Consider the following 24,543-nt stretch of genomic DNA (forward strand, 5'->3'; position numbering starts at 1 on the left):
AACTAAGGACCACATCCAAAAGCTTTTGCAGTCTCAGCTGAAGTAATCCAAATTTGCAACATAGTACTATGAAGCAGACAATGGCCTTTTAATTTATCAACACAAATAGGACATATAGAGTACATGATGGTGGACATTCTTGTTTCAACACATAGAACACACAGTTCTCTAGATAAGCCTTCCTTTCTCAACATCTATCTTATTAGACAGTATAACCAGATGTAGAGGCAACAAATCAATTGTGAAACAACCCAAATTTATCACATCTTGGTATGATTCAAACAATTTCTATTTTGAGTAGATGCCCACGGTGACGAAAACAATTCTACAGTTAGAAACAGCCACATGAACATAGCCAAACCCCGTAACAGCACGAGAACTAGTCCATTATGAAGACAGTAAGATTGCCCATCAAAATGAATAGCATGCATCACTGCTTCATTTGCAGACCCTTGCAGCATAGATATACAAAGAATTCTCTTTTCTGAGCCCTAAAGTACACCTTTAAACAACCTCATAATATACATTGTTGGAGCCATAGAATCATGATTTTCCTCTGCCGTACGACAGATACGGATCTCGAGCAGCTGTCAACACATCCGGTCTGTCAACTTGATTATATGTCAGACATTTCCTTACGAATTCCTAAAATAGAAAATGGTTTATCAATAACAATCTCATCTCATATAATTAGAGCCAGTTATTTCATTTTCATACATCAGAGACATGCATACCTTTGCTTCATTTGAAATCGATGGCTTTGATGGAAACTCTACTTTGTTAGCTTTTATGATTGTATCTTCTCTTAAGATTCGTTCTTGTGTCTGTCCATGCCCGAAAGGTCTTTTGCCAAACAGCATCTGATAGAAAAGAACTCCAGCTGACCAGACATCCACCTATAGCAAAATCAGAATTCTACAATCAGCGATAGAAAGATGAAGGGTTTTAGCAGTGGTGACAGAAAAGGGGTGACCATGAAAAATTGAGAAAAAATAGGCAATGACATAGGACATGAGCATTGGAGTAGAAAAAATCTCCAAATTTCAAGGTGATTTTCCCTTATTCAATTATTGATAATTATCAAAATATGTCATGTGAAACTTGTTAATATTCACAGAAATTGTTTGCAAAAAAAACACTCCGGAAAGAGAGAGAGAGAGAGAGAGAGAGAGAGAGAGAGAGAGAGAGAAGACCTTAGACGATATCAAAGGAGTCTTGTTCAACTCAAAACACTCCGGAGGTAAGTACCTGTATTCAAGGTTTCATGAGATACGAAGTCAGCAGAATACATCATCACCAAGAACTTTATAAAATTATAGTCTCAAACTCTCAAAAGTGTCCTGAAACTTAAAACAAAATACAGTTGAAACCCTAAAAATATCATGGGTCGCCTACAGAAACTCTAAAATTACACAGGGAGATAGTATACATACGTAAGTTACATATATGTATGCGTTCTTATTTGTAGACGTGTACTTAACAGGATAAAGGGAAAACGGGAAAAAAAGGAACTAAATCCACAATGAAAAGTATGAACTTTTATACCAGTAGGTTCCTGCACCTTGTGATGTGAGCTCCATCCCTTGGGAGCCTACCTCCTCTTCCAAAACTTTGCTAAGCCCAAAATCAGTCATCTTTGCAACTCCAAGGTTATCAAATAGAATATTTCCAGGCTTTAAATCATAGTGAATTATTCTCTGTGACCGGCTATTCAGGTAAACAAGGCCTGAAAATAGTTGTATGAGAATGCATTTTGCTTCTCTTTCCGGCAAAACTGGGGTTGCTTTCAAAACTGCATCAAGGTCTTTCCCTGCGTACACTATATCTTTCAGAAACCATCAAATCTAAAGCTTTAAGTTCAAAACTATAAACCACACAAGTGCATCTTAAAGAAACTATACTTCAGAAAGAGAAACTTCCATGGTGAATAAGATTTTACAATCAATCACATTTCATCTATAATGTATGAAACAAAAGGAAAGCTAAGAAGGCAGACCTAAAAGAAGCATATTTGACTCAAAAAGTGGATAGGTATAGTGTGACAATGTAACAGACTATTTTAAAAGACTTAATGAACTAATGGATACAAACTAATGAGCTTAGTATCAATAAGCACTTAATAACACCCTCATGGATATGTTCATTTAGAGTTGCTATTTCGCGATGCTCCCAAAGGGCATTCCTATTAAGAAGCTTCTCTTTTGTAAGGGCACAAAGTTCTTACATGCCACATTCATTAAAACCGAAGGAAAAGAAAAAGAAGAGACATAGAACTCCTGTCCTGTACACATCATTTTGCATCTGAGAACTCAGCTCATGAAATAGGAGATCATCAATTTCGTCATACAAAGCCTCCACAAATGTTCTTCAGCCATACTTATGCCATTGGTTCCCCAGTGCAGGTGTAGGCTTATACATGCAAATGATTTGTTTGAGTAAAGCACCAGACGAGTTCTTATTCTTATGGAATCCATTATGAGAGAATTAAGGTATATCGTTCATAGCAAAAGATTCTTATATAGGCACCTCTATGTTACCTCTACACCAACATACAGTGCCCATAGCACACAAAGATATTATTCTCTTTTTAATTGAATTATGTTATTGAAACAGCAAGCCATACCACTACAATACTCCAGCACGGTACAAAATGTGTTGTGATCAATTTCAAAGATATCCCAGAGTCGCACAATGTGAGGATGGACAAGTGTCTTATGAATATTGTATTCTCGAATTGCATGTCTGATGTAGCTCTGTTTCTTCTCTTCACTCCACTGCATATTGAGGCTATGAAGCTTGCAAGCCACATATCTGTACTCGACCAAGTCATATGCCTGTTTTCACATCTTCACTATATTAAGACAAGTATACCACATCATCATATATCTGTACTATTATTAGAACTAGTATTTATCTGCAGAATTTGGTCATTCTATACCTTATAGACTTCACTAAACCCACCCTTTCCTAGAAGATTTAGTAAAGCATATCGTTTATTGAGAATGGGAAAACTGTTAAATTTTGAGCCATCCTCATCCTTGATACGCCTCATTTCACGAAGATGTTGTGCTCTATCTAGTTCAAGACGATCTCGTTCCCTGAGTGTTGTTTCTTCCTCCTGTTATAACACAGCCTTCATTACTAAATCACCTTAAATCTCTAACACAAACAGATGTAACTTGGGATACTAACTCGCTTGATACTAAGAAGACGTGATCTCAACATCTCCTCCTGCACCAAAACATCTTCATCCATCATTGCAGGATCGCCTTCACTAAGTTCGGTCTTATCTGAAAAAAACAGGTTTCCATTCATTATTGCCAAGCATGGAAGAATATCTGCAAAGATAAATGCTATTATTCTGCAAATGAAGAACCAAATTTCTACTTTGGAACCAGAGAGCCTAATATTTAAGAAATCAACCTCAATATCTCCAAAAATCTGGCTTTAGGTTTTTTCACAATCTCCATACCATGACAGTGTAAACATATACTAATTTAGGGTGTCCACTGCAAAGCAAATTTCAAGCATGGTGTAAGTTCTCTACTGACCAGCAGCTAATCAATGTCTTTACCTGGTTTTCCCTTCCTTAATAGCTTCCGATGCTTCTCTAATGCTTCCCGCTGCTCCAAAATGGACCTCTGTCCAAAAACGGAAAAGGGAGGGCAAGCCCAACACTAACTTTAGGGATGAATAAGAGCGGATAAAGGGATGAAATACTCAACCTGCATAAATTCTCAACTGTACATTCTAACAAGTCTATAAGATCACTTCTAGCTAATTATCTCCACACAAGAAGACTAAAGGTAGAGAAAAAATTAAAAATAAAAGTTCCAAGGAGCTTTTTTGAGAAACAATTATTTTTTGTTTACTCTTCGTTATGAAATCAGCTGAGAGTGAACAAGATATAGCTCACTTCCAGATGGCCAACTTCAGAGGATGCATCTCATAAAAATGGATCCTAAAGGTGTATATATATATATATATATATATATATATATATAAATATACATACACACGCACATATATAAAGAAATTTTACAACACCACAAAGTCAATAAAAATGAACCAAAACCAATAATCAATTCTGGTAAGAGAGTGCACCTTGAAAATGAAACCAAACAATGTTCGAGAATTTGGTGTGTAAGTAATAACAGAGAAGGTAGATGCATAAACATTAGGTGAGACAACTAAGTCTTCCTTGTCTTTCTCTGCTCAACCACAACTCTTCATATGGAAAAAAGGATAAAAAAATCTAAAGAATAGAAGGATGGCTGCAAAGAATGTCTAAGGTGAAAGAATACAAACTTGATCCAACCCCATAATTGCACCATACACAAAAATTGGGTAGATGTACAATAATTATGTATACAAACTAAGCCTTCCTTCTCTTTCTCTGCTCAACTGCTAATCTTCGTATGGAAGAAAGGATAAAAAAAAAATCTAAAGAAGAGAAGGATGACTGCAAAGAATGTCATGTTGAAAGCACACAAACTTAACTCAAGCCCCACAAATATATGTGTGTGTGTGTGTGCATACAGATTAAACATATATATATACATACACTTTACTATATTTAATCAGGAACACAGCTCAGGGACACAAATATATATGACGTACATAGTAGGAAGCAACTTTTGTGAGCATTAGGGTCTGCTGCCCTAAGTCATCGTTAGTGTTACATTATGAATGTCCACAACACTAAAATGGCTTGTAATCTTTACAAATACAGGAGCTTACAACAGGTATGACCATATAATGCAGCCAATACTTCTGCATTCACAAATTTTGCAAGAGGCCTTTGCTAATATGAAGTCCATGGGCTATCATCTCTAATAGTGATGGCTAATGGGTCTTTTCTCACCCAGTTGATGTGGAATCTCAAACCTCGAGATTTCAAAAAATCGGCAGTTCCTCCTCCAGGATGGAGGAAGGCCTGAAAGAGCAGGCCTTTTGTACTTTTATCACACATTAGCACCATGTTTTCCATATTTTAGTTAGCATCTTTGGATAGATATCATACCCATTACTTGTACACTTTTAGTGGCTAGATGAAGAATGTTCACCTAGGAACATATCTCATGTGACGCATAGGAACTTTTGATTCTACACGATCTCCACATTAATAGTTCAGTCAGCCTTTGTCGCAGGAGAAAATAAATATTTCAATACTGTAGGTATCTATTAAATTTTACACAGAATTTTATATGCGCTATGATTCTCTATTTGCAAAAATTAAAATTGTCCATTCTATGAATTGTAGAACGAACTATTGTCACTTTTAAATCCTAAATCTTCTCTAAGAACACAGAACATGATAAATATCATGCATAAAATTTTGATCTTGTTCTAAACATCACCAATAAAACCATAAAGATAAAGTCTGAAATTCAAAAAGAAACATACCAGCTGCATTTGAATATCTTTAAAAGCTTGTCCATCTTCCCAGCCTTCTGAAATAACTGTTCCTGCCCTGCCATGACGTCATAAAATATTATTGACTAGTTATTGAGGAGTACTCAATAGTGTCCAAAGTGTAGAATAAATTGAAATGAATGCGAACTCCCAGTCAATTTTTTTTGGATAGTGATCCTTCATTTTTCTTGGATAGTGATCATGTGTGCATAATATGCAGATGTACATCATTAGTATCTAGGTCACAAGATTCCTGAAGGTTAAATCATAAGCACCTTACAACACTAACATTGCCCAGGCGTATAAGATTATGCCGCATTCTCATCCTTGCCTCTTGGCGTTCACTGTTAGCCACTGCAACTAGAAGTTCTGACATGGACTTCATGTGCTATAAGGGAAAAGAAAATTCAATCGAGACATATCAAGGAGAAGAAAATAACTTTAATGGTATTGAATACACAAGTACAATACCTTTTGGTGTTTCTGTTGCTCTTGTTCCCTGATATCATTAAGTTGCTGCCACACAGATAAACCAATTATCAAGCTCATTCCAACATTTAAGACAGAAAGCATACACACCATCTGCAAATCCTTGTATTTGTTGGTTGACTATAGAAAATACCAACTACATAACCAGAAACTACCTTCTCCAATTGTTTATTGCTTTGCTGGCAATCTGAGAATTCCTGGCTAACTCTTTGAAGTGCTTCTTCCAAGGAGTTAGACTTAGCCCTCAGCGATTCTAACTCCTGCTCATTTCCAAAAGAAAACAATAAAATCCATGGATTTTGATCATATATAGGTTATGTCATCTTTTCCATCAATTGAAAATATTCCATTGTTCGCACACAATTTAACCTTTAAATATCCATTTCTAAAATATACCAGCAGGCAGAGATCCGTATAATTAGCATAATTCTATATTGCCATAATTACCTAATAGACACTAACATATACTGAGAGTAGTAATTGGACAAACAATAAAATTCATGGGCAAAAACATACATATGATATGACAATTTTTACTCTATTTGACATAAGGTGATTGGATGGTTTATTGAAACCAGATAGAAGATCCTATGTCATATGTATTATTCATGCCAAGCGGAAATAGTATGGGACATAAACATTTCAATCAAAATGTTACAAAACATACTTCCATGCCTATCAGATTACAAATTTTGTCTCAAAATACCATAATTTCAACCTCACTTCCAGATGAAACCCTTACTGCAACCTATTTGAAATCTGTGATTTGAAAACTGATTTAGCCTGCTTTCTTGAAAGCCTATTTCCCTTTTCTCTCTAGAACTTATGATCTTCCCTCCCATGACCCTTAAATCAATGGGTTTCCATGCCAAGGCTAAAAGAGGCAAAATAAGAGGAGAGCATTTAGTTGGCCAGATTATTGAGGTTATATTGACTTTTCTGATCTGCTACGAGGTTGCATTAATCTTCAGCAAATCTTATAGAAAGACTAAAAGAAACTCATACCAGAAAAAAAGATATCTATTTTAGCATCCAGAGAGGGGAGGGGAACAAACAGCTTATGCTGCTTTGAGATGAAATAGTAGAGGCAAGCCAATTTATACATTTTCTTCAAGCTTTAGTATGAACAAATTTGGAAGGGATTTTTCCAAAATTTAGCCCTGATCTACATTTAAGTTCTAATTCTGGTAAACAAGAATTGGAGATTGAAAATTCCTGAATAATCAGCTTGCAAAGAATTTTGATAGGGCTAACTTTCTTTAATAAGACTGAAGAAGCCTATATCTAAGATTGGAATATCAGACACTCAGATGCAAGAATGGTCGTCGTCCATGACAGGTGCAAGCAGCAATTGGTGTCAAATCAACAAGAATGAAAAAAAAAATCTTTCATAAGCCTCTTCGCAAGCCAGGTAACTGATCTATTGGATGAGTTACGCATGTTGCAAAAGACTCATAGGTTTATTTTTCAATCAAATCGCTGACTAATTGAGTGCCCTGCTGTGAAGTAAAGTGACTTGCATCATCTGACAGTGGTTGGTTGACAAAGTCCGAATCGCTGAAGACAAGACAATATGTTCATTGATCAAAGCCTTGAGTGATTGGAGGGATCAGGTTAATGTTTGGAATTCAACAACAATAGGCCAATGCACTTGAAAGAGAAATAAATATATAGATATAGATATTGGTCTGATGTATTACCACAGAGCAGTAGAACTAGAATAGCTTATCAAATAAAATGAGTTTTAATGTTATAACCAAAACCCACATGAGTTTTTTACACAATAAAACAGTTCAATCAGAATTTCAAACAGCACACCAATTTTATTGGACAGCACAAACATCATAATCAAACGGAATTGATGTGATAGATTTAAGAAATGGCATACTTTCATAATGTTGTCTGAATGGCCATCAATCATCTCCTCGTTAGGAGATGAAATATGATCCTTGACTCTATTGTTCCTTTCTCGACCTCCATTGCCCTTGTTTCTATCACGACTTCTTTTGATACTTTTCTCATCCAAAGAAGGAAATTGTTTCCCATCAACTTCGACCTAGATGCACATCATAGAACGTATTTGCATTCAAAACATACTATTGGCATGCATCCCTGTAGAAGAAAAAGAAAATGGAAAACAGGTCACCTGTTGACTTGTAATCTCTTCTCCATCTGTATAGATCTTTCTTTTCAGAGGGTTTGCTCGAATAAGAAATCCCTCTGCACCCTACATGAAAATAAATGAATCTAAATCTAGAAAAACAACTAGAACAATGGAAAACAGATAAAAAGAGACATTAGCTTTAGACTTTTTCCATCTACGGAGTATAAACATTGAATTAGTATCATGATTACAGATTCTGGATTCTGGTTGATACAGGTTACAAAACGTGTGGAAATCATCATGATGAGTTCATGTGGTAGGTGGAACTAACATAAAATTGGAAAGTTTCCAAATGTTAGCCATCCCTCTGAGAAAAACCTACTCTAACTACTTGCTTGTATCCTTGTATCACAAACATGGTTGAGGTGTCACTACAACTGGTTGACAACTAGATGATCCATTATAAGAACATCATATCAGTACCAGAACAGACCATCGGTCCTCTAGTTGGGAATTGCTGCAAATGCTTTTGTTTGTATTGCCATTATGTGTCATCGCTTTGACCTTACACAGAGGAGTGAACATTGATGTTACCAATCCTACATTTTTATTTTAGTTCTAGTTGGGCTATGGAGTCTCATACCTTTCACAGGCAGGCTAATTGCAATGTGGAACCAAAATCTGATCTCTAGTTAGCAAAGATTTGGAGTTGAACAAATGTAGATCTATCCCTTTAGAGATGGATCTACAAAAACTATGTAGCATAGCAATCATGATCATTGTTTTTAATGCTGATCACTAGCATAATTAAGTTTTACTAGATACCTTCACTGATCATTTCAAATGATAAATGGCTACTTTTATAGTAGGCTTAATTTTACATTCCAAGTAGCACGTGATCACTTAGAAACCTATGATTCATCCAATATCTTCGTTAAACCTCACTCGATTTGTGACCAACATTCAAAGCCTCATCATTCTCTATAGGAAATTTAGAGAATAGAGGATTAATACACTCCTTTTGACAGTATATATATGAGTTGATAAAACTCATCATTGTGAGGCACTTTGATTCACGTTGTATGGCTCCCTACTTTCTTCATGAAATTTGGGAACCGTACAATATCATAGTCTCTACAAGCTACCAATATGTAGCTTCTTGATCATGATCAGATGGTCATTCCAAGTACAACCACATAATCACTTGCAAATTAGGGTTCACAATATATCATTGTTGAACATTTAAAGTAATACATTAACACTGGCATAGTTTAGGTTCATCCTATATCTTTATTGAGACTTGAACCTAGCATCTAGAATAAGACATTAAACCTGTGCCTGGACTTAAGAATGATAAATTTTTAGAGCAACAGAGGAGTACTTGAATTTCAAGCAATACAGAGATATATGCACGATATTCGTAGTCATCTTATCACTTTGTTGAACATAGTATTTAGGATAAGACATTGATAAAGCAACACACAAGAACTTGGGTTTCAGCAGTAAGACATTGATTTAAACAACCAAAAAACACATTTGCTTGCATTTCAAGAACTGTAAGACCACATACATGATTAGGCTTCATCCTAGATCTTACCACATAATACATGACCACTTGCATAATTAGGTTTATCCTAGAACTGCATCTATGAACAAGGCATTAATAAAGCAACAAAAAAGAGCTGAACTTACATCATCTTCGTCTCCAGAATCACTGGAAGACATAGGAATAGACTGTGTTGTTGAGGGCGCAGGTAAAGACTGAGAAGACCCTTGCCAATTCGATGCAGAGGTGGGTTTTCCCGCCATTCTCGCCTCAAGTTTTGCTATTTTAAGAGGCAGAGATGGATCAGACTGGTTAGAGTTCGAAGAAATGTGTGAGAATACATCTTCAGCCATGTCTTGCAAGAATTGATTGTTCTGATCCAGAGAAACACACACACACAAAAAAAAAGCAAATTCCTAATGGGGAAATGCTGGGCGTTTCTTCCTTCACTGATCTGATTGAGCGGGCTTTTGAAGGAGCTTCTATTCCTAGGATTCTCTTCCTGGTTAGGATTTAAACGTAGTTGGGAGGGAATGATGCTTTCAACAGGGAGGAAACCCTAATGATGGCTACTCAGTCTCTCCTCCTCTCCCCCCCCCCCCCCCCTCCTCCCAATTTGCCAAAAGTCCTAATGTTTTGAAATCTCTTTACTCTCTCTTCTATGTCTGTCTTTGTCTCTCTCTATCTCTGTCTCTCTCTCTCTCTCTGCCCCCTTGTGCTCATGTTTGAAATTTGGTGCTACTACTCATCAACAAGTCTTTTCACCCTAGCCCTCTCTCCCTGGCTTCACACTATCGGCTCCTCGTGCTTCTCTCTGTTCCTTCTTCATGTGTCGTGCCGTGTCGGGTCGGGTCGGGTTGTGTTGGTTCGTGTTGTGTGGAGTTTTGTTGTGTTGTGTCAGGTCGGTTCGTGTCGGGTCGTGTTGTGTCATGGCATGGCATGTCGAGTTGTGTTGTGTTGCGTGGAGTTTTGTTGCGTTGTGTCAGGTCGGTTCATCTTGGGTCGTGTTGTGTCATGCCATGGCATGTCGAGTTGTGTTGTGTTGCGTGGAGTTTTGTTGTGTTGTGTTGTCGTGTTGTGTCGTGTCGTGTCATGTCATCCCAGGCTTCCTTATCACGCTCCTCGTCTCGGCACCAGACTCGCCTCTGACTCTGTCATGCGATATTGCACTCATGACAAGGGAACGTCTTCTGCTTTATATCATAAATGTTGTTGATAGGGCTTCTTTTGCACAAACTGTAGAAGCGATCGATCGAGGTTTCTCGATGCATCGTTGGTTGAGCATCGCAGTTTTTGTCCCAAACTACTGAATTAGTATACAAACCGATACAAGAGTGTCATCTACCGTTTCGAGGAATGAAAAAAACTAACCATGCGAACAATTTCTCGATCCCTTGCTCCTCCTCGAAGACTCGTGATGATTTGGAATAGTTATCCTTTTTGTCCCCGTCCTTTCCAGTTGGCTCATGTGTGGTGAGGATGGAGATGGAAGGGGCCCCGATTGCACAAACAACTATTCCACGTGCCTTTGCAATTCATCTATCTAGTTCACCAAAAACAGAGGACAAATAAGCGTTTAGAGTATTGTATCATCCAATGGATGGTCATAGCCAAAAGAACAATAGCATGGTTTTGATACAATTTGACATTAAAGCCTTCACTAAGGATGTCCTTCATTTCAAGAGATTCCATATATGCAAATGCTTCTCTCGACATAGTGTCTTTTTCTCTTGGGTTGCTAGCTTGGTAGTTTTTTTTTACATTGCAACATCAAAATGTCATACTACTAATAGAATCCAATCCTAGCCGTGTGCAATTTATCAAAATTACCTCTCCCATGGACATTATAAAACCATTGTCTCTCTTCTTTCCACGAATCAATATTAAAAATCTCTCCTTTTTCCAGGTGAGAATGCACAATTACATCATTAAATGTGTGTGGAAAACACTACAATGGTAGCGCAATCAAGTGGTGGCACCGCTACATGGGTAGGGGGACAAGTTAAATCACCAATATGCAACTTGCAAGCAAACACTCGTGACTCCACCAAGGGAAGAATCTCTCTCTCTCTCTCTCTAAGCTCCAAAGTGTTGTCATTGAGAATGAAAGTCTTAAACAAGTGGTTGCAAAACTTCAAGAAGAGATTCAAGAATGTAAAAGAGCTTCATTTGAAACAAATGAGCGCCTTAACAAGCTTGAGTTAAAGGAAGCATTAAAAGAAGAAAAATTGGATACAATGAGGCGGGATGTAAGTGAGATGAAAAATGTATGTACAACGAAGTCATGGGCCGATGTATGTGGTGGGGATGTGTTATCAAACTCATCTAATATGCATGTGATGCATCAAGAGAAGAATATAGAAAGCATAGATGTCCGAGAATTGAAAGAACGCGAACGACGATCAAAGAACATTGTCGTCCGTGGGATTAAAGAAGAGAGTATGGAAACACCCGCATCCCTTGGAAAGGCCATTGGTGAATTTTTTAGCATGCATTATGGGATGTCAGATGTGAATGTATATGGGGCACACCGAGTTGGGAAACATGGTGTTACTCGCTCCGGAGAAAGGCCTATTGTATGCACAATGACAGATGATACAAAGCGGCGGATCATACTCGAAAATAGTTGGGTATACCTCAAAGGTACACAATGCTTTGTGAGTGAAGATCGTACTATCTCACAACAAAATGCTCGTCGTAAAGCATATGAAGAAAGATTGAAAAACAAGGTTAAGGATGTGCCTAAAGATGGAAATGTAGGCAAATAGGGACACGTGATCTATGAGACTAACCCACGCCTTTTACGACTATGCTTTTGGAATTGCAATGGATACCCATGGAATGCGGGATTTGGAATAGAGGAGTTCACCAATGACTCGGATATCACACTTCTTGTTGAAACATGGGAGCATGATACTCAAAGGATTCAAGGTTTAGGAAACTATAATGTACACTCTTTGATATGGAAGAAAAATCCAAGACAAAGAAGAGGACAAGGAGGGGTGGCATGTTTGATTAAGAAGGAAACAGAGAAATATGTGTCAATCATAAAAAATGATGAAAATAAATGCTACATATGGCTCAAAATAGAAACACCTAATGATTTGCCCACTTTTGTTGTTGGATGTTACATTCCTCATCAAGATTCTAACTTTTATGCTTGTTTGGATAAAGATCAACCGTTTGCCAATCTAGAAGATGATATTGCTTATTTCAAATCCAAAGGGGAAGTTATTGTCTTTGGTGACATGAATGCTCGTACAAGAAGTTTCCAACTTGATTCACAAGAATCTTTCATGCCACATATCTCAAGGATGCAAGAGGATATGCAAATGTATAACCGCTCTTCTAGCGATGAAAAAGATCCGGACCAATTTGGGAAGTTACTCCTACAAATGTGCAATAGTACCGGATTGCTTATTGCAAATGGTATTTCCTTATGGTCCAACACTAATGGTTTTACATGTAGAAAATACAACGGAAATAGTGTGATTGATTATGTGCTACTTTCCGAAGGTATTTTGGATCGTATACATAAATTCTCACTTGGTGAATGGACACCGGAATCAGATCATAGGCCTTTATGTATTGATCTCAAATGTATGCATAGGTTTGATTGTGAGAAGGCTATTGAAGATAATAAACAACCGCACTTGAGCATGAACCTTAAGCGAGCACCCATGTATTCCAAGATGGTTGAGGATATGTTACAAATGACAAAGATACAACATGGTGCCACACTAGAATGCAAATGGGAAGCTTTCAAGAAAGTCATTCTCTCATGTACAAACAAATGTTTTTCGACCAACCGCACATCTTGGAAATGCACCAAGAAACTTAGGAAAAAATGGTTTGATAAAGAATGTCGTGAAGCTCGAAAGTGCCTTATGGTTTTAGATGTAGTTAAGGATAAAGAGAATTACCAAAAGCATTTGCATGACTATAAAAGGCTTATTCAAAGAAAGAGAAGAATATGGGAAGTTACTCAACAATTTATCCAAACGCAAGAGAAAGCACATGCATGTGCTAAATTTTGGGGAAATCTAAAGGGAAAACGTGTTGAGAGTTATGGTGACTTAACTCTTCACGACTTGTCTATGCATTGTAAGAATTTATATGAGTTATCTCTTGCCGGAAAGATGATGTGTTATGGTTCTCTTTCACATATGCCTTCCTTCTTTACAATTGAAGATATATGCATAGGACTTAAGAAATTGGCCTCTCGAAAGGCAAGCGATCTTCAATGTATAAAGGCTGAAATGCTCAAATGGACGGGAAAGGAAGCACATATATGGATAAGCGATATGTTTAATGATGCATTGCAACATGGTATGCCGTACGATTGGACTACAAATTGGATCAAACCTTTACATAAAGGTGGAGATATAAATAATGTAAACAACTATCGAACCATCATGGTTGGCTCATTAATGGCAAAACTATTTGGATGTATAATGGAATCAAAGATAAGTGTATGGGCTGAAAAAAGTGGTAAGAGAGCTTATGGACAAGCTGGCTTTCGGAAACACCATAGCACCATTGATCACCTTATCACCCTTCGAGTATTAATGGAGGAAAGTCGCCTTAGAGGTAAAGGTTTATATTGTTGCTTTGTAAACTTCAAGAAAGCTTTTGATATGGTACCTCGTGAGCATCTTTGGAGGCGAATGGAAGAACTTGAGGTGCCAAGTGAATATATGCTTGCAATTTCCCGAATTTATGAGAAGGTTATATGTTGTGTGCGCATGAGAGATAAACTTTCAGATTTTTTCAAAAGCACTATTGGTGTTAAGCAAGGATGCCCACTCTCACCAACACTATTTGGTCTATGCATTGATGAATTGGAAGAAATGGTTACCAAGTTTGCAAAGGAAGAATGTGTTGAAGAAGTTGCCATTGGGAATGTTGTGATTATGCTTTTGCTATATGCAGATGACGTAGTGCTTTTTGCAAATACTTTAGGAGATGCACAAAAGCTTATGAAGGCATTGGAAAAAATTTGCATGCATACTAAATTAAGTGTCAATAGCTCTAAAACAAAGATTATGCTTGTGAAGAGCCAAAAAAGAGATAAACCATGCATTATGTACAACAATGAGCCACTTGAATGTGTGGAAAGCTTCAAATATCTTGGCCTTGAAGTTCCTTCAAATCATAGATGGAATGAATGTGCTACACGCCGCTTAGAGGCGGGCAAACGAGCATACTATGCATTTGAGAACACATGCAATCTTGGAGATATTAAGTGTTGGGTCCTCAAGAAATATCTTTTTGACACTTTGGTGACACCAGTTCTTCTCTATGGGGTGGAAGTATGGGGCGGTAGCATCCCTAAGTCTATGTGGAAAGAGTTTGAAAATGTCCAAAAGCATTTTCTTACCAAGTTTCTACAAGTTAAGAAACAAACGCCCTACACCCTCCTCCTCCTTGAGACGGGATCGCTTCCCATTGAGATCATGGCCATGGAAAGGGTTGTTGAATACATGCTTAAGGTTCAAAAAAGTCCCTCACATCGACTTCCTAGAATTGCGTGGGAAGCAAGCAAAAAGATCCAAAAGACGCATAAAAGCAAAATTTTGTGTTCCGGTTGGATGCAATATACAGAAAAATGGTTTGGTAGATGGGATGCGAGACACTTGCTTCATGATGCATCATTAGATTCCTCTGTAAATGAGGCATTTTTGCAACGCCAATGTATCATGACATGGGACAAATGTGGAGGCTCACGCTTCACACATTATACTACACATGTTGCACCTAACTACAAAACCATATTCTTTGCGGAACGGGGAAATCGCACACATCCATACATGTTAGAGCCCATACCGTTATCTGCCATTCGAACCATTGCTTCCATGCGACTTAGCTCACATGCATTGCGATGTGAAACAGGGCGTTGGGGTACAAGTGATGAGAGTGGTCGGCTATGCACACTTTGCCCTAAACAAGTTCGCGAGTCTGAGTATCACACTTTGATACAATGCTCTGCCTTTGACCATATTCGACCATGCTTTCCACATCTCTTCGATCGAGCCCAATCTTTGCATGAATTCCTCTCACAACCACAATGTGCACTCTCGATTGCAACATTCATTGGTAAAGTTCTTGAACATCGAGAGTCACTACTCACTTTCACACGTATCACGTGAAATGTAATATTTTTGGTCTCATAGGTCATATTTGATCTCCGAAGACGATAATATAATCTATCTATCTCTCTCTCTCTCTCTCTCTCTCTCTCTCTCTAGCGATGAAAAAGATCCAGACCAATTTGGGAAACTACTCCTACAAATGTGCAATAGTACCGGATTGCTTATTGCAAATGGTGTTTCCTTATGGCCCAATACTAACAGCTTTACATGTAGAAAACACAATGGAAATAGTGTGATTGACTATGTGCTACTTTCCGAAGGTATTTTGGATCGTATGCATAAATTCTCACTGGGGGAATGGACACCAGAATCCGATCATAGGAATTTATGTATTGATCTCAAATGTATGCATAGGTTTGATTGCAAGAAGGTCATTGAAGATAGTAAACAAATGCACTTCAACATGAATCTTAAGCGAGCGCCCATGTATTCCAATATGGTTGAGGATATGTTACAAATGACAAAGACACAACATGGTGCCACACTAGAATGCAAATGGGAAGCTTTTAAGAATGTCATTCTCTCTTATACAAACAAATGTTTTTTGACCAACCGCACATCATGGAAATGCACCAAGAAATGTAAGAAAAAATGGTTTGATAAAGATTGTCATGAAGCTCGAAAGTGCCTTATGGTTTTAGATGTAGTTAAGGATAAAGAAAATTACCAAAAGCATTTGCATGACTATAAAAGGCTTATTCAAAGAAAGAGACGAATATGGGAAGTTACTCAACAACTTCTCCAAATGCAAGAGAAAGCACATGCATGTGCTAAATTCTGGGGAAATCTAAAGGGGAAACATGTTGAGAGTTATGGTGACTTAACTCTTCATGACTTGTCTATGCATTGTAAGAATTTATATGAGTTATCTCTTGCCGGAAAGATGACGTGTTATGGTTCTCTTTCACTTATGTCTCCCTTCTTTACAATTGAAGATATATGCATAGGACTTAAGAAATTGGCCTCTCGAAAGGCAAGAGATCTTCAATGTATAAAAGCTGAAATGCTCAAATGGACGGGAAAGGAAGCACATATATGGATATGCGATATGTTTAATGATGCATTGCAACATGGTATGCCATATGATTGTACAACAAATTGGATCAAACCTTTACATAAAGGCAAAGATGTAATTTATGTAAACAACTATCGAACCATCATGGTTGGCTCATTAATGGCAAAACTATTTGGATGTATAATGGAATCAAAGATAAGTGTATGGGCAGAAAAAAATGGTAAGAGAGCTTATGGACAAGCTGGTTTTCAAAAACACCATAACACCATTGATCATCTTGTCACTCTTCGAGTATTAATGGAGGAAAGTCGCCTTAGAGGTAAAGGTTTATATTGTTGCTTTGTAAACTTCAAGAAAGCTTTTGATATCGTACCTCGTGAGCATCTTTGGAGGCGGATGGAAGAACTTGAGGTGCCAAGTGAATATATGCTTGCAATTTCCCGAATATATGAGAAGGTTATATGTTGTGTGCGTATGAGATAGACTTTCAGATTTTTTCAATAGCAATATTGGTGTTAAGCAAGGATGCCCACTCTCACCAACATTATTTGGTCTATGCATTGATGAATTAGAAGAAATGGTTACCAAGTTTGTAAATGAAGAATGTGTTGAAGAAGTTGTGTTTGGGAATGTTGCGATTATGCTTTTGTTATATGCGAATGATGTAGTGCTTTTTGCAAATACTTTAGGAGATGCACAAAAGCTTATGAAGGCATTGGAAATTTTTTGCATGCATACTAGATCAAGTGTCAATAGCTCTAAAACAAAGATTATGCTTGTGAAGAGCCAAAAAAGAGATAAACCATGCATTATGTACAACAATGAGCCACTTGAATATGTGGAAAGCTTCAAATATCTTGGCCTTGAAGTTCCTTCAAATCATAAATGGAATGAATGTGCTACACGCCACTTAGAGGCGGGTAAGCGAGCATATTATGCATTTGAGAACACATGTAATCTTGTAGATATTAAGTGTTGGGTCCTTAAGAAATATCTTTTTGACACTTTGGTGACACCAGTTCTTCTCTATGGGGTGGAAGTATGGGGCGGTAGCATCCCTAAATCTACGTGGAAAGAGTTTGAAAATGTCAAAAAACATTTTCTTACAAAGTTTCTATGAGTTAAGAGACAAACGCCCTACACCCTCCTCCTCCTCCTTGAGACAGGATCGCTTCCCATTGAGATCATGGTCATGGAAAGGGTTGTTGAATACATGCTTAAGGTTCAAAAAAACCCCTCACATCGACTTCCTAGAATTGCATGGGAAGCAAGCAAAAATATCCAAAAGACGCGTAAAAGCAAAATTTTGTGTTCCGGTTGGATGCAAGATTTAAAAAAATGGTTTGGTAGATGGGATGGAAAGGGTTGTTGAATACATGCTTAAGGTTCAAAAAAACCCCTCACATCGACTTCCTAGAATTGAATGGGAAGCAAGCAAAAATATCCAAAAGACGCATAAAAGCAAAATTTTGTGTTCCGGTTGGATGCAAGATTTAGAAAAATGGTTTGGTAGATGGGATGCAAGACACTTGCTTCATGATGCATCACTAGATTCCTCTATAAATGATGCCTTTTTAAAACGCCAATGTATCATGACATGGGACAAATGTGGTGGTTCACGCTTCACACATTATACTACAAATGTTGCACCTAACTACAAAATCATATTCTTCGCGGAACGGGGAAGCCGTACACATCGATACATGTTAGAGCCCATCCCGATATCTGCCATTTGAACCATTGCTTCCATGCGACTTAGCTCGCACGCATTGAGATGTGAGACGAGGCGTTGGGGCACAAGTGATGAGAGTGGCCGACTATGCACACTTTGCCCTAAACAAGTTCGAGAGTCTGAGTATCACACTTTGATACAATGCTCTGCCTTTGATCATATTCGACCATGCTTTCTACATCTCTTCGATCGAGCCCACTCCTTGCACGAATTTCTCTCACAACCACAATGTGCACTCTTGATTGCAACATTCATTGGTAAAGTTCTTGAACATTGAGAGTCGCTACTCGTCTTCACACGTATCACGTGAAATGTAATATTTTTGGTCTCATAGGTCATATTTGACCTCTGAAGACGATAATATAATCTCTCTCTCTCTCTCTCTCTCTCATAAAATGAGAATCTAATTGTAGGTGTTGCATAATAGAGGGTATATTGTGACATCAAATTAAATTGCTATCAAATTTCATGGTCACGATGAAGTTATACATTTGTTAAAATGTGTTATTCACACACAAGCTAAAAGAGCATGCAATAATAAGAATCATGGCACAACAAATATTTAAACCGAAAGATACGAACATCCACTTTCTTTGTGTGCACTTCATCACTAAAATTTGAATCAAAACTTTGGAGATCTACTTCTTGGACCTCTAGATATCACATCCACAAGGCCATAAGATCAAGCATTTTCTCATACTATAAGGACATTATCTTGAAAGTTAATCATTAGAGAAGAAAATAATTCCATTTCTATTTGAAGATTTGTCAAGTGTAGACATTATCATTCTTGATACTTATCATTTTATCAATAGATGGATTAAATTGTGGCATGTAGTACTATAATTTTGTTACAAAAAAAATATGATTGTCGTGTCATCAACGGTGCATAGTGTGGACAATTCCAACTCATGTGCATCCTTACAATTTCATGAGTGTCAAAATTGATAGGATTTTACCAAGCATTTTTAAGACATAAAAGTTCATGCATATTTGTCGGAACAACAAGGCAAGTTCTGAACTCCAATGCCTTGCTTTAGTAACACACAATGATAGTCAATATAAATTGAGCATGAAATGTTCATGCACACATATGGTCAAATTGAATCCATAAACTTAAGTATTCAAATTTGAGCAAAAAACACAATGGTGCTATGATAAAAATATATGCATTCAACTAGAGGGAGGAAGAAAAACCTATATAACATTAAGATTCAGATGTGTAAGGGGAATTGGGGAGGGTGGAGGAAGAAAACAATTTTGTAAGTGTGTGCAAGTGGCTTTACTTTGAAAAAGGATAAAAGAGCAACATGTTTATTGTATATTTTATGCTTTTACCACTTATCTAAGCCTTATTAAGTGTTAAAATTGTACGCAACATTACTTGACATAAAACAGAATCCCCCCTAATCACTCTCGACCAAAGTTCCAATGCATGTCGACATATGTGACACTCCATGTCCCAACATTCTCGCTAAAAAGAAGTATGAAGAATTGCTCGTATGATGCATTTGATTTCACAATTTAACACAAACAGAAAAAGATAAATGGAAAAGGGTGGGTCTTGAGTAGTTCTCGTCCTTGTGAAGTACATGATGGGACTCGGAAGCCCCCTTAAATTGGAAGGGGATGATGCTACATGTAGGAATCGGCAACGGCTCGGTTTAGGCTTAGCCGGTTTGGCCTTATCCAAGCCAAACCAGCTAAGCCTAAACCGTTTAATGGTTCTCAAACTTGAACCAAACCGAACCGAACCAGTCCCTAAACTGGTTTAGGCTAAACCGGTTTAGTCTAAACTGGTTTAGGAAACGGTTTGGAAAGCGGTTTGGGAAGCGGTTTGGATTATTGTAACTTGACAAATTGAAATATATGTTAAATCCTCCTAACCCTAAACAAGTAAAACACTGAACAATTAGTGAACAAGTAAAACACTAAAGACTTGATGAAGACCGATAAAAACAAGTAAAACACTGAACAATTAGTGAATTTAAGGACGATTGAAACAGTTTGCAAGGATCAAAATGTCTCTTTAGTACCAACAATAGCATGAAAACAAAATCAATGAAAAAGAATTTAAAGAAAAACAAGACAAATGTCTCATAGTTTAAAAAAGACTAGAAAACTTACAATGAGAAAATGTAAATGTTTACTATTCAAAAAGTGTAAGAAATCATTAGTTGTTCGAGTTGGTTATATTCCAACCATTTTCACTTGTCCAAATACAAGTATTCAATAACATCATCCTCTGCCATCATCTCTTCTAAATTGATATCTAAACTATTATAGGCATCATTAATATCTTCCGGTAGAGGAATGTTTACATTGTCAAGCAAATCTACCCAAGATCGTATACACATTTCTGCCTTGAAAGTGCATGAATGCAACCGGTACCTATCTTCAAAGTTATCACGAGCTTCGGAGTTAGCTTCCTCTGAAGGCACCGATGAAGCTGGAATTGCTAAATAATCACATGCCATTTTGTACATCCTTGGAAAAGTAGTTCTGTTTCAAATGGCCAAAAAAGATAATGTTAGATTGTGTTTCTTAATTACCAACAATAGCAACAAATGTGTTTAATAAAATATGATGCAATATTGATGAAACCTATTTGTAAACCACCAATGTAGAACGTCAGATATGGTAGTCTTGGATCGTGGAAGCTTCAAAAAATCTTCAATTTCTGACCGGATTGATGAATCATGAGATTTCTCATTGGTCATACACCAAAACTCCATATATTCAAATTGAGATCCTTCACATGCATCATTGGGTGGAGAATCTTCGACATTAGGATCATGATATTCTGATGTTAAAACAGTTTGCACCAACTCTACATCAAGGTCTCTCTCGATTGGATTTGTTGGTTTTGGAACTCTACATTCAAATATAAGACACTATTAGTACAAAAAAAATATTAAAAAAGGGAAATTTTCAATTAAAACACATACCTAGGGTCAAGAAACATTGTGATTCGAGATGGAACAGATTTCAAAGATTCTTGGTACTTGATTAGATATTGTAGGAAATTGGTACTAGCCTCATGTTGCACTTGACGAGTAATCTTCTCAGAGGGTGAGTCAACGGAGTTGATATCCATAGATATATACTTATTACAATGTGATAATAAGTGGTTGAAGGCAAGCGCTGCTAGTGAGAGGGTTGGGTACTTTGACCCACTCAAGTGATTACAAATTTTGGCAGGCACTTGTAACCATTGTTCCATACTTTGTATATGATTCCAATCTTCTATGGAAAGTGTATAGTCAACGAACTCATTAGCAATGGCCTTGTCACTTGTGGTACAAATCAAGACATCTCTTAACTTTAGGGATTGTTGATACATAATTAGAGTTGAATTCCATCTAGTAATGCAATCTAGACATGGTGGTTCATGTTCCCCATTCTCATGCATGGTTTTTGAATATTTTTTAAATATAGCTCTATTCACTTTACTTGTACGTATAGAATGTAATGTCTTCCTTAACTTCATAGTAGAAGGAGTAATAGCTTCTAATGCAGACTTTACACCAAGTTGATAGGTATGCACCATGCATCTTAACATATGTGATGGTTGTAAAATCTCTTGTCCATGATGGCTAAGTAATAATCGAGCCAATTCTTTTGATGCAACTAGAGACTCACTAGCACCATCAGAAGTTGTAGATAAAATACGTGAAGAGATATTAAATGACTTTAGACGCGAGAATAAAGCTTGCCCGACACGTTTTCCTACCCCATCTCCCGGAAAGACATCTAGAAAGTCTAAGAGCACACTAGTTGGCTTACTAGACTCCAAAGAGACCCAATGTAATGTCATGGGATAAAATCCTTTCAAACTATTATTTGTCCACCCATCATAAGTTATAGCATATCTAAAACTTTGTGAGGACAAATAACTAATAACTAAATGACGAAGAACAACATACATTCGTAACACTAATCTTTTAAGTGTACGAGCTGATTTAAGTTGATAATTGGGCAAGATATCATGCATTAATCTTTTAAAACTAGGACACTCAATATGTGCATGAGGTAGCATTGATGTAACTATATATCTAACAATAATGCTATCCAATCTCTTCTCTTGAGTACGAGATATAGCTAATGTAGATATAGATGCATCTATTTGAGTTTGGACAAGAACACTATTAGAAGCTTGTTGTTGTGATGTGCTATTAATATTATGCTTATCTAATAAATGCTTAGCAATAGAACCTGTAGATGTAGAGCTTGACCATAACAAGTGACAATAAGCACATCGACGTTTAGATACATCTCCCTCCTTGATGGTGACCATGTGTTGCTCGGTCCATGAACTTCTTTTTCTTGTCCTTGATATGCTTCGAGGGACAGATATTGATGTTGCATCTGTGGGTGGAGAGAAATGAGTTGTAGCTTGGCTATCTTCCATGTTTATGTATGTACCTATACATAAATTAAAAAAACATTGAATATTCAATAAAAATAAGACAAAAATTTTCATTCAATAAAAATAAGACAAAAAATTGATATATCGGATCATCTCAATATGATTACAGCCCATGAGTATATTGGATCATCTCAATTTCAAACCTTTGGAAAGCAATTAAGTACAAATTGTTAAGTACCATTATGTTGATCATTCTCTTCAAGTCAAATCCTCCACCACTACAACGATGTTGTCTCATAGTTCTAGCAATTTACAAGCTAGACCACTGCCAAAGCTTTATTGTGAGTAATGAATGTCCCATAATTCCCTTTCCCACGAGGACCCGAGCATAGGATTTGATATGGTACCAGTCATTGAATGACTGTCATACACCATGCGCATGTCATATTGGCACACTATTGGAGAACAATGTTGGCAATGTTGAGAACAAGAAGTAGTACATTTTGTGGTTTCTTCCCAGGATGGATATTAAACAAAATTAGTGGGCTTCACAGTATTTTATCCATTTTTAAGACAATTACAGATATCATTGCCTATCAGCATAGCACTTTTGTATGCCAAATAGGGTAGTTTGTTTCACACAGTTTGGCAGAATCTGATAACAAGGTGCTAAAGGTATTGTGGCATCCAGAAAAAGTGGATATGGATGGATCGCAGAAAGGAACCAAGAAGGAAACGAATATTAATTTGAAGTTTTGGTACATCAGTCTCCCTCTCGAGCCCCTCTCCGAGCTCTCTCTCTCTGATCTCTGTAGACTGTAGATTGTGAGTCGTAGTGTAAGACTTAAGTCTTAAGACTGTAGACTTTAACCTTTTTAAGTGTTTTAACTTTTTAAGTGTTTTAACTTTTACTGTGACCTAATTTTAATAATCGGCTTAGCCGGTTTGAGCCGGTTTAGCACAACTTGAGCCGAGCCGAGCCGAGCTCAAACCGTTTAACCCGACTCAAACCTAAGCCGAGTCGAGCCGAGCCGCCAAACCGCCAAACCGGTCTAAACCGGTTTATCTAAACGGTTTAGGCTTGAGCCGAGCCGTTGCCGATTCCTAGCTACATGGGCACTATTTTATGTGTGGTGTGTCATGTGAATACACTTTACATGTTTGATATGATTATTGCCATTGGGATCTAAATATATTATGTATGATACCTCGATTCGAACTAGATATGCATTACTTCACGTCACTTAAAGATTGATCCTTTGTGGAAATAGACATTTTCATTACTTCTCTCCAATTTGAGGTACAAAGGCAATTGCCAACGATCTTTCTATATACGAAATTTCGGGTTATAGAAGGGAATCGGACATGAGTGTTTCCCCTCATCCGGCTCGAATAGCTTTATCTAAACGCAAAAATTCGTTTGAGGGTATTTTAAATTTTTGTTATCCACTATTAGGAAGGCCATAATCAAAGAGAACAAACACATCACACTACTCAATCTGGTCCTTTATTGATATATCTTTCTACTTGCCCATTCACAGTGCGGAAATTGTAAATACCAAAATATAAATACTTTTGTGCCGAAGGAAACTCGAACTCACAATGTGGAAATTGTAAATACAAAAAAATATAAATCTTTGTGCCGAAGGAGACTCGAACTCACAGTGTGGAAATTGTAAATACAAAAATATAAATACTTTGTGCCGAAGGAGATTCGAACT

The 24,543-nt window shown here is 37.2% G+C and overlaps 1 protein-coding gene and 1 pseudogene across 1 annotated transcript; one reads left to right on the top strand and one right to left on the bottom strand.

Annotated features, from left to right (window-relative positions):
* Window positions 1–311: 311 nt before the first annotated feature.
* On the bottom strand, window positions 312–10,132 carry TSL (Protein kinase superfamily protein). The gene is made up of 15 exons (XM_087331448.1): window positions 9,701–10,132; window positions 8,051–8,131; window positions 7,793–7,960; window positions 6,060–6,164; window positions 5,887–5,931; window positions 5,691–5,803; window positions 5,407–5,473; window positions 3,575–3,641; window positions 3,193–3,290; window positions 2,939–3,118; window positions 2,624–2,834; window positions 1,546–1,810; window positions 1,194–1,248; window positions 735–896; window positions 312–645 (listed from the first exon to the last, which is right to left on the bottom strand). Exons 1-15 carry the CDS (start codon window positions 9,905–9,907, stop codon window positions 544–546), a joined length of 1,926 nt encoding a protein of 641 aa, XP_087187574.1. The 5' UTR covers window positions 9,908–10,132; the 3' UTR covers window positions 312–543.
* Window positions 9,982–17,067, top strand: LOC147854933 (uncharacterized; annotated as a pseudogene).
* The last annotated feature ends 7,476 nt before the right edge of the window (window positions 17,068–24,543 follow it).

This window comes from Azolla caroliniana, unplaced genomic scaffold (assembly GCF_043228905.1).
Source record: "Azolla caroliniana isolate FFs.n. ecotype wild unplaced genomic scaffold, voAzoCaro1.0.p SCAF_15, whole genome shotgun sequence".
Taxonomy (NCBI): domain Eukaryota; kingdom Viridiplantae; phylum Streptophyta; class Polypodiopsida; order Salviniales; family Salviniaceae; genus Azolla; species Azolla caroliniana.

Bases quoted from the DNA above. Each gene is read 5' to 3' on its own strand.
- TSL (XM_087331448.1), bottom strand. From the start codon at position 9,907: ATGGCTGAAGATGTATTCTCACACATTTCTTCGAACTCTAACCAGTCT. The intron at 6,165-7,792 runs GTATGCCATTTC...GGAAATGAGCAG, and splicing joins ATTCAGACAACATTATGAAA to GAGTTAGAATCGCTGAGGGC. The intron at 5,804-5,886 runs GTATTGTACTTG...TTTCCCTTATAG, and splicing joins AGCAACAGAAACACCAAAAG to CACATGAAGTCCATGTCAGA.